The sequence below is a fragment of the Nelumbo nucifera genome, chromosome 6 (assembly GCF_055504915.1).
Source record: "Nelumbo nucifera cultivar China Antique chromosome 6, China Antique-T2T, whole genome shotgun sequence".
Classification (NCBI taxonomy): Eukaryota; Viridiplantae; Streptophyta; class Magnoliopsida; order Proteales; family Nelumbonaceae; genus Nelumbo; species Nelumbo nucifera.
The window spans coordinates 62,404,139-62,415,191 of NC_142654.1; the positions used below are offsets into that span (position 1 = coordinate 62,404,139).

The following is an 11,053-nucleotide window of genomic DNA, read 5'->3' on the forward strand; positions in this document are numbered from 1 at the left end:
CGAGCTGCCATCCAGATAGGAGCTCCAGATCGTACACCATCAATTGTGTTTAGGGCTTCTATTGAAGCAAGTTCATCTCTTGGATGAATTGCGTAGGGGGTATTCCAAAATGTAGTTGGTTTTGTTTTTGAAAACAAAAACAATTGCTATATCAACACAAATGCACCAATAACCATACCTAATTTGCAAGCTTTGGCATAGGTTGTGTTCAGGGCCCAAGCTAGGGCTCACATCAGGCTTGAAACTTATATATACTATACTTTTTTTGGTAAAAATATATACTATACTATGATGCATATAATATATTAAAATATTTGTATTAAAAGTCATAGGCATGGAAGCCCGGAGTGGCCTGATCTAGGCTTAGTCCATGATCACGCTTAGGCCAGGTAAGTGTGAAACTTGGGTAGGCCCAATCCAATCTTAGCCCGAAATTTTATATAAGCTGGGCTTGGATTTTAGGGCTTGGGTTGAATTGGGGCCGAAAACTTTGGGTTTTTTATCTAGATAAATCAAACCCAATCCTTCCTTATCCTAACCCAAGCCTAACCAACCAACTATATATATATATTTTATAAATTGTACGTATGTACACACACTTTTATATTAAATTTTAACGTGAACTTATTGACCACCTCGAGCCCAACTCGCCAACCGAGTATATCAAATTTTAGTTCAGATCGGGCCGGGTTGAATAATTCAAACTTGTTGGGCCTAATTGAAACCCGGCCCAACCCTCCCTCCCACAGATCCGGAGTCGGACCGGGGAACATGGATAATGTTTTCCTATGACAATAGGACCTACGTCATAGTCTTTTGTTTATTTCCTTTTTTCTATTTCTTTTCTTCGTAGTAAACGGAATTGTCCAAACTACAGAGTCCAAACCAGATCATTGCAAAAGCCTCCGAATCTGGTCACGATCACGAAGCCTTTCATTTCGGGGAGGGAAGGAAGGTGGGCGAGCGATCGGGCGGGCAGGTGAGAGAGAAAGAGATGGAGAACTGCATACCAGAAGGAGAGAATCTAGAGCTTTTGCCCTCTGCTATCCTCGCAACCATAATGGCGAAGCTCGATGTTGCATCGATCTGCTCCGTTGCAGCCACATGTAAGACCTTCAACGGCTGCGCTTCTCAAGTCCTCTCATTCCTCCCTTGTTTCCATCTGCTCGTAAGTAATCTAATCCTTCATGGAAAGGCTTCGATATCTGCAAATTGTTTGTTCCAGAGCTTAATAAGAAACTACCCTAGATTTATTTGTTCGTTCATTTATTTCTTAAATACGGATCTCTATTTCAGGATATAGCTCCATCGATCGATTTGTTGAGGCCTTTGTTGCCGCCGAATCCTTACCTTCGCAGCCTCAAAGTTGATTGTAGCCAACTCAGTGATTCCTCTATCGAGCATCTGGTCCGGCCTTATCTGAATGAACTTTGCCTTCATAATTGCCAGGATTTTAGCGGAAAGCTGCTCTCGGAGGTTGGAGGTCGATGCAAAGACCTAAGGTGTACTCTTTCACTCGATCCCCCATTGAATTCTTTCTACTTATTTAATTATTTTCATAATTGAGCGGCGTAATCTCGGATATTCAATGCGTGTATCTTCTAACAATGCTTGAGTGCTTAGGGCTTTTTTTTTTCGCTACCTCGAACTGTAAAAGATCAAAAGTGATGCAACTATGCATCATTGAATACATAAGTTCACTCAATACGCTTTGTGTTTTGTTTCCTAGTTTCCTTTTACTTCCGTTAATTCCTTGTCTATGCATCATTGAATACATAAGTTCACTCAATACGCTTTGTGTTTTGTTTCCTAGTTTCCTTTTACTTCCGTTATTTCCTTGTCCGTGTGCTGTGTGTATTGTGGGGGGGGGGGGGTGATGGAATGAAATTGAAGAATGACAGGCTTATTCTGGATGATTCCGTGATTATATTTTGTACTCCTTAAATGAGGGATTGTATTTTTATCTAATATCCAAAAAAAAAAGAGTGATCGTGTGGGACAAGGGGCAAATAAGGACCGAAGCAGAACTTCTCTAGAGCTATTCGATTAATGGCCTCAATAAAGCTGAAGCAAGGTTTCCCCTGGATGGTCTGTTTGATTAATTAATTTTTTTCTATGTTCTTATAACCGTGGAAATTATCTTTGTCAACGTTCTTACTTAGATAGCCGTCCTGTAGTTTGCTGGAAAAGTGTATATATTATTAAAGCTTCTGTTAGTGTCCTCAATTTTCGCTTTCCTCTTAGAGTTAAACTTAACGTCTCTATCATATTCAGCATCCATTGGAGGGCAAAATCTTCTGCCATAGGATGGACTCTTTAGATTGGCCTTCCTCTATGTGGGCCCCCCCTCTCTCTCTCTCTATCTATCTCTCTCTCTCTCTCTCTCTCTCTCTCTCTCTCTCTATCTATCTATCTATCTATCTATCTATCTATGTATCTATATTTATATATATATATATATATATATATATATATATATATATATATATATTCACCTTTAAACATTTATATTCTTAATGAAATTCATCTTTTTGGAATGCAAATCCTAGTTTTTATATGGATAAATGATCTGCTTTGTCAAGTTATTTGTAAACGTGTAGACAGGAAATCATATACTATCTAACCTGACACTTTTCTTTCAGTTCATTGTATTATTTAAAAAAAAAGTAGAAATAAATATTCTTATTATTACTGTATTTAGTATTTCTCTCATATTTACAGCAATGTTGTTGTTCATTTCCATTTCTCTCCAGGACTCTCTACTTGGGTTCAGTAGCTGAAAAAAGGGGACGAGCAATCCACATTTCTGATCTAGAGGAGTTACTTGGTGGTTGTACTCAATTAGAAGTAAGATGAAACTCTGAATTTAGTATAGACAGAGGAGTCACATCCCACTGCTACTTTTATTGTTTGTCTGATAAGGTTGCAGAGACCTGATTCATATAAAATCCATATTAACAAACAACACATTGATGTAAAGGGTGCTTATGTAAACTTGTCACAGCATCTTTCTATGGTGGAAAGAGGTGCATACTGTTTTCTTTTAATACAATACCTTACCTTTTTTCAAAAAAAAAAAATCCCAATTTCCAGTTAACTAACTTCCGAAACACCTTGGGCATTTATGTGGCATACCATTGACAGGAAACTTGATAGTGCTGACAAAAATGCCTCCTGAAACATCACATTTTCTTTTTTTCTTTGGGTTAAAATCTCCCCCTACTTTGGGTTTTATGAAATCGTCAACAAAAAACTTATTATTGAGGAAATATGGAGAAACACTAGATGGTAGGAAGAATTTATATGTATTTATCAAACACAGGAGTTAGTCCAGAAAGAAAGATAATAAATTGGAACTATAAGGGTTACAGAAAAAAAGCATATTTTCTTTTCTCTTGTGGTAAAGGCTCCCCCTACTTTGGGTTTTATCAAATTGTCTGTAGGAAGCTTATTATAGAGGAAATATGGACAAATACTAGATGGTACGAAGAAATATATGTATTTATCAAACACAAGAGTTAGTCCAGAAAGAAAGATAATAAATTGGAACTATGAAGGTTATATTGCACAAAACTCATTACCCTTAAATTTGATATTTTGCATTTTTAAAACCCCAACTCTAATCATTAGTTCTTTGCTTAAGTTCTCAGTTTTCTTTCTAGTCATTTTTCTGTTGTTCAAGCAGTCTGCATTTGACTGTTTAAAATTTTAAAAATCCATTTAATCTCATAAAATTTTAACTCTTCTGTGCTCTAGAGTCAGCAAATAGGCAACTTGCAATTTGGTTAGAGAGAGATGAATAGATTAGAGTAGAGTAGAGAGGAAAATAAATGTACCAGCATGGTCATCTGTATGTGAAGCCAAGGCAAGTACTGGCATTATATAGTAAGGATGAATAGGTAGGTCAGATATAAATAAATAGTTCAAAATTTCAAATATATTTAACAAGCCCATTTCTTGGTACAATGGTCTTGGGATGGCGAGCTAGAGAATGTGGGTTCAAGTTTGAGAGCTGCCATGTTGTGCAAAAAAGTGCCAAAGGCTAGGTCCATATCCAGTCCATGATCCCTCGCAACCCAAGACCCCAGATATCTGGGGCTTATCTCTTCGGAGACATCCATAAATTGGTATTATACAGAGATAGTTGGGACCTATATTGGGTAATGGCACTTTTAATTCAAATATAACTTTAAGATGTTTGCATTTTCAATTAATTACTAAATTATATACTGCAAGCGCCTAAGTGGGTGGAATTGGCACTCATGGTCAAACTCCGAAGATCTGAGGAAGGCAGCAAACCAGGAGGGGGAGAGGAACGGAAGTAAAGGGATCGGCCAAACCCCCAGAGGGGATGCCTACATACCCTCCGGTAAGGGGTTAGGCCATTGTAGTTCACCAGTTTTGGAGTTCCAGCAGTGAAGGGTCAAAGGTGGTGGAAGAGAGTCTCCAGTTTCACTTGAGTTCATATAAATCTATTGTACTTGTATAAATGTACTGTCTTAGGAAACATGTAGCAGCTAATTCAAAGGTTGGGAGAAATTGTAAATTGGGTAATAGAGCTGCAAAAGGACTAGCAAATGGCTGACAAGGCAAGGGATGGGCAGAGAGTAAATGTGTTGGAGTTTGGTTTATCAAAGGGAGTTATAATTGCAATTTTCATATATTGGGTGGTTAGCCAAGTTTAACCACATTCTGCACCTCTATGTACCAATTTTTATTTTTATTCAGTAATAAAATTTTCTGTTATCAATAAAAGAACTAGGAAACATGTAATCAGTGCATGTTCCCACCAACCACTCATCTCATAAAGTTGATGTAGAATATTGTCATGTGGTACCCATACAATGATACAACGCCCCAGATTAACTGTGTGCAATGCATGTTTAGTAGCAACGTGCATTAATTACATGTTGCGTTATTATTGACCTTAAATGCTAAGTTACTACTGCTGATAGAGATAACAAACATAATGAGAAAACTGCAATTTAATAATATGATAAATTAGGAAATCTCTTTTAAACATCTACACATATATGTGCAGATTATTTCTTTGGCTATTGGAGCATGCATTACTTCTAGGACTGTGCTTTTGTCCAATAAATTATGTTTGTGCAAATTTTCCGGTGTCAGGTATATCCAAGTGTGTTTCACTGTTTGGTCATCACTGATGAAAACTCACTATCCTAACTATTTTTTCTTTTCTTTTCCTATTTTTGGTTTCATAATCAATCCAAATTGATGCTTATTTTACAATTTCCTAAAGCTTCTTCCCACAAATTAAGCATTGTGATGGTATGTGCATAGCTTCAATGCATTTTTCTATGCTAAAATGTTCTCTCATAAACCTTCATATATTAGTTAGCTGTTTACTGTGTTGTGGCTTTGTAAGTTGCAAACTTTCATAAATATACTTTTTAATATCACAATACTCATTTTGGAATTACCAGTCATTGTTACCCTCAAAGGAGAGGGTTCAAGTTGTGATGAGAGGGAATTAACTCATGTTCTATTTGAAGAGATTTTGTCTTTACTGGTAATTGTCAGAGTATTTTCTGAACACTCTCATTGTATTCCGTTTGTATTATTTTTTTCCTTTTAAATGACGATATATTAACGGGTATGGTAATGAACTTCAGCTTCAGCCATTAAGGAGCTCACATCCTCCTTAATAATTTATGCACTGAAGGACAAAGCAATAAGTTATTCAGTTAAATTTTACCAATCAAAATAAGGTTATTCAGGTCAGCTGCTCCAGCTGTTATCAAACGGTCCCTAAGAAATAGATGGGTTGGACGTTTATTTTTTAGCAATAATGAAGTGAAACTATATTAAGCATGAGGGAAAATCCACTTTAATATTTTGTCTTAACACTCTAGTTACTGAGGCAGGAACCATGGTTCTGAGCCAGGTAAAGCAGTTACCTAGGTGAAACTGATGATTACACTATAAATAAGTATTTGTATATCTATTCTCTTTCTTGTGTTGTTCAAAGCTTTCTATGTTGTGTTGGCAACAACTGTAAAAACTAGCCCTGTGTATATTATTATTTTTTCGAGGTTGATGCATTTTTCTTGTGTTAATAATCGTTTCTGGGTCTTCTTAAAGAATTTATTTGTTACCAGTCTACCCGTCCCAAGACCCAGATAGCTAGGAAGTAATGGCCTTGTTTATTTTTTCCTAATTTTGCAAATAGTATTTGTGTTGTATTACTTGAAACAATCATGCATATTTGTTGTAAACTCCATAATTAGAACACTTTAATCTTAATTCTGACATACAAATATGCACATGTTTGACTGTAAAGTGTTAACTAATACCAGCCTTCGTTATTTTCTAGTCACTGAGCCTGATGTTCGATGTTTCAATATTTCTACGTCATAATTTTGGTCGAGTCTGGGCAATGGCTTCAGAAAAACTTTCTGCACTTGAGATTGGTTATATTTCTTCAGTAATGGTAACTGAACTGCTTAGCCCAACTGTGGGATCTTATCCGTGTCCCAATTATGTGCAATCACCTATTTTACCACATATTCAGAAGTTATGTCTTTCTGTAGACTATATCACTGACACTTTAGTTGGCACGATATCAAAAGGTCTTGTATTATTGACCCATTTGGATCTTCGTGATGCACCCATGATAGAACCAACAGTGACATTTGACCTCACCAACCCAGGCCTTCAACAGATCAATCAGCATGGGAAATTGAAGCACCTGTGCTTAATTCGAAGCCAGGAATTCATTTCCACATACTTCAGGCGAGTTAATGATCTCGGTGTCCTCTTAATGGCAGACAAGTGCTCGAACATCGAAAGTATCCATCTTGGAGGTTTCTGCCGTGTTACAGATGCAGGATTCAGGGCAATCTTGCATTCATGTTCAAGCTTACACAACTTTAGGGTGTTTCATGGGACCCAACTTACTGATCTGGTGTTTCATGACATTACTGCCACTTCCCTTTCTTTGACAAGTGTAAGCTTAAGATGGTGCAACCTCATAACCAACCTAGCAGTTGTACGCTTGGTATCCAACATGGATCTCAGCTATCTGGACTTGAGAGTTTGTCGAAATCTTGGGGATGAAGCATTGCAAGCCGTCAGCACTCTACCTAAGTTGAAGACCTTGCTCTTGGATGGCTCTGATATCACTGATGTTGGTTTATCATACTTGAGACATGGGGTAATGAAATCACTAGTCTCATTATCTATTAGAGGCTGCAAAAGACTGACAGATAAGTGCATTTCGGCTATATTTTATGGTTCTTCTGGGCAGGAGTTGCAAGATTTGGACCTTTCTAACATTTCTAATCTCTCAGACAATGCAATTCTGCTACTAGCTAAGAGTAGGGTTATGCTTACTGAACTCCGGTTGCGGGAGTGCCCATTGATTGGTGACACTTCTATCATGGCATTAGCTTCAATGCAAATTGGTGATGGTGGGTGGCATGGGAGCATCTTGCGTTTGCTGGATCTTTATGACTGCAGAGGCATTACACAGCTTGCAATCCGATGGTTGAAGAAGCCTTACTTTCCAAGGTTAAGATGGTTGGGACTGACAGGAAGCGTGAACAGGGACATGGTTGATGCTTTATCTAGGAGTCGGCCATTTTTGCACATGGCATGTCGTGGTGAGGAGCTGGGAAGCGACCATTGGGATAGTTCAGATGGTTTGTATGGCCATGACGAAGAAGAAGTAGATGAACTTGAACAGTGGTTGCTGGAAGTGGAGGAGAGTGGTGGAGAAGAGAGAGAGGATGATGAAAATGATAATGAGATGGAAGGGTAATTTGTAAGATAAGATATTTCTGTATTTCTATCCCTGGGATCTGTATTTGTATCAGTGTATGGTGGAGCTACTGATTGTAACATTATGGTTCGTTATTTTCAACTTCGATGATAACCTGTTTTATTGACAGAAAGAGACCATGCCAATGTAGAAGTCAGGGGGAATGTTGTTGACCAAACGTAGAATGCCTCCTGATTAACGTAGTTTGTAAGATAGGATATTGCTGTATTTCTTTCTCTTCTATTTGTATTTGTATCGGTGTATGATGGAGCTACTGATTGTAGTATTTCATTATTGTTAAGTTATGACTTCGAATAACCGGTTTTCTTGACTAAACAAAACCATGCCAATGTATAACCGATTTCCCACAGTCGTTTAGCATGCATCGAAGCATCATAGGAAATCATTTTTCTGAAAAAGATTCGTTTTCCTTCATTTTTATATGCAACCAAACAAGTCATTTCAGGAAGTAGTTACAACCATACAATGAATTCATGAGTAGCATTTGTACGAGTGTAGATGCCAGATTGCCAATTAGAAAGCCAGTTCCAGTATCCTTTATAAGATTCTATGATCTATGATCTATTTTAGAAGCACGTTGGAGTTCATTGAATCTTCTTATGTTTATAGGAGTGGTGACCTCGTGAACAAAATTCTTCAGACCTCAAAATAAAAAAGGATTATTTACAAAAAAAAAAAAAATGTTGGGTTGTGATGTGCATGTGCTAACTCGATTTCATTGCATTGCACACTACATTTTGGCCATGGATGGGGATCACTATGGGATCCTCTTGCTGATGATATTCTCCTTTTTGGTCGTAGTGATACTTGTAAAACTCTTCAGTTATAGTCTATTCTCACACGATTTGGCTTATGGTTGGGGCAGATGGTTAATTTTGAAAAGTCTTTCATACTATTCAGTAACAATACTTTGATGAGAGACAGATTCCATATCCTACGTTTATTAATTGTACATTTGATGTCATCACATGAAAAATACCTTGGCTGCTATCGTCAAGAATCCAGTGACTTATTGATGGATAAAATTTAAAATCGACTCTCGAGTTGGAAAGGTAGATACCTCTCTCATGCAAGAAGAATAGTCATGCTAAAGAGCACAGTTTCAACAATCCCCAATTACTTTATATCTACACGTCAACCATGACTAAAACAAAAGAAGAGGGTCGGCTTGTAATTCGTGATGCTACAGTCAGAAATAAAGCCCAATTAAGATTATGTTGGAGATTCCTAACATCTGACAATTCACTATGGTTCTCACTGTTACATTCTAAATATTTGCCTAATGGAAAACCATTCTGGAACGTATCTTCAACCGATAGCTCTAGTTGTTGGGTTAATATGCTCAAATGTAGAAATGTTCTCGGATCCGAGTCCAGCTTCTGTCAGGGCAAAGCCCGTTCCAACAGCCTTTACAGCGCCTTGTGTTGGGAATATCTCCGTAGTTATGTGATTTATTTCATGGGAGATATTCCTAATGCAAGGTTGCAAGGGGCTGCTCAAAGGGTGCAAGCACTGACTTGCCCTGATAGAAGCCGAATTCCTCGAATCTGGCCTCTTGGCTTGTAGGGATAGGATGGAACATTGATTTGCTCAACGACCCTTGGATTCTTCAATTCATAGTTCTTTGGAGGATGGAAGCATTCCATAACAAGCCTTCTTATCAGGTGGGGCAGTTTATTGATGTTGATACTAGATCATAGAGAGTTAATGGTTTGCAACAGATTTTTACTGAGGATCAGGTACGATCCATACTTGATATTCGCATTCCATTACACTTATTGACTGCAACAGATCACTTAATCTGGATACACAGCCCTCAGAGGATTTTGACAATGTCAGGAGCCTATCGATTTTTAAGAAATAGAGAAGTCCAACCCTCCACCATATCACTGGCATTTGGGAACGTGTCTTGGAAAACTTTTTGTCTCGTTTGCTTTTCGGTAAGTTATTTATTTGGGTAAATGCAGTTACTTGAGTAAGTTTTTCTTGGGAAACACTTACCCGTGTAAGTGCATTTACCCATGTTCTTTTATTTATCATGTAAATAAGGCAATGACCAATTTAGCCATAAAAATTCATTATTAAAATGGGCATTTTTGTCCCATTCAAGTGTTGGCAACTTTTCCCCTAACTGGGAAAGTTATTTACCCACCTAGGAGGTGGGTATCACTTAAGTGGTATCCGGGAAAATTAACTTTCCCCGGTCCCTACAAAAATCTGAAAAAAGAACATGTGATTCTTGGTCAATGGAAACCAAAATCCCATTGACCAACTTTCCCCCCTCTCAAAATCCGAAAAAAGAACACCCCCTTGGTGTGTGAAACATATTCCTCCAAGAGAGCATGCCTTCCTCTCGAGATGCATTCAATAAGCCATTCCAGTAAAAGCAGAGTTATCACGACGATCCAATAAAATTGATGATATCTACCCACGATGCCTACAATCCTCTGAAACAATTGATCACCTCCTTTTTATTTCTCGTCCACATTCTAGAGCGGTTTGGTTTGGTTGCTCTTTCAGCCTATGGCTCGATGCAATGGGTGATTGCTCATTGAAGATCAATGCAAAATAGTTTATTTGAAGTGTAAAGTTGTTGACTCACAATATCATATGGAAGAGAATCATAGGCACGTCCCAACACATACAGTAGTGTAGGCTAACAACATTACCAATGTTTGGTCCAGGCTTCTAGCTAACCAATTAAAGGTGAATATTGACGGTGCCACCTCTAGCTCGAATGTTGGAGTTGGCATTTGATTCATAACCATTACAGTTTGCTTTTATTTTGTAGAGCAAAAAAGTTTGTTCATTGCTCTTCTTTGGAAGCTGAAGCCTTGACTGTCCTAGATAGTATCAAATTTTCTCTAGAGCTTTGGCTTTCGAATGTAGTTTTTGAGGGAGATTCCTTAACCATCATACAAGTTCTTTCGAATGAGAGTTACATTCCTCATTGGCAAGTCCGTTCGATTGTGGCCGATTGCAGAGCTTTCTGCTCTATGTTCCGTTAGTTCTAATTTGTGTTTACCCCTAGATCAGAAAACAAGGCTGCACACAGGATCGCTTGTCATGCTCTTGCTATCTTCTCAACGTACACTTGGTCTACAACTCTTCCTTTCATGAGGGATTGTATTGTTGATGATATTTCTTTGAGCACCTAAAGAATTCACTCTTATCGGACTTTAAAAAAGTGGTTGGAAAACATCTTATTTTCCATAAATCCTCTACCCTCAACATAGTTATAACAAATTG

General features: G+C 37.9%; 1 protein-coding gene across 1 annotated transcript; it reads left to right on the top strand.

Annotated features, from left to right (window-relative positions):
* Window positions 1-827: 827 nt before the first annotated feature.
* On the top strand, window positions 828-8,098 carry LOC104604324 (F-box/RNI-like superfamily protein). Its single transcript, XM_010268622.3, has 4 exons — window positions 828-1,168; window positions 1,297-1,502; window positions 2,754-2,847; window positions 6,338-8,098. The coding sequence occupies exons 1-4, from the start codon at window positions 995-997 to the stop codon at window positions 7,781-7,783; spliced, it is 1,920 nt and encodes a 639-aa protein (XP_010266924.1). The 5' UTR covers window positions 828-994; the 3' UTR covers window positions 7,784-8,098.
* Window positions 8,099-11,053: the final 2,955 nt, after the last annotated feature.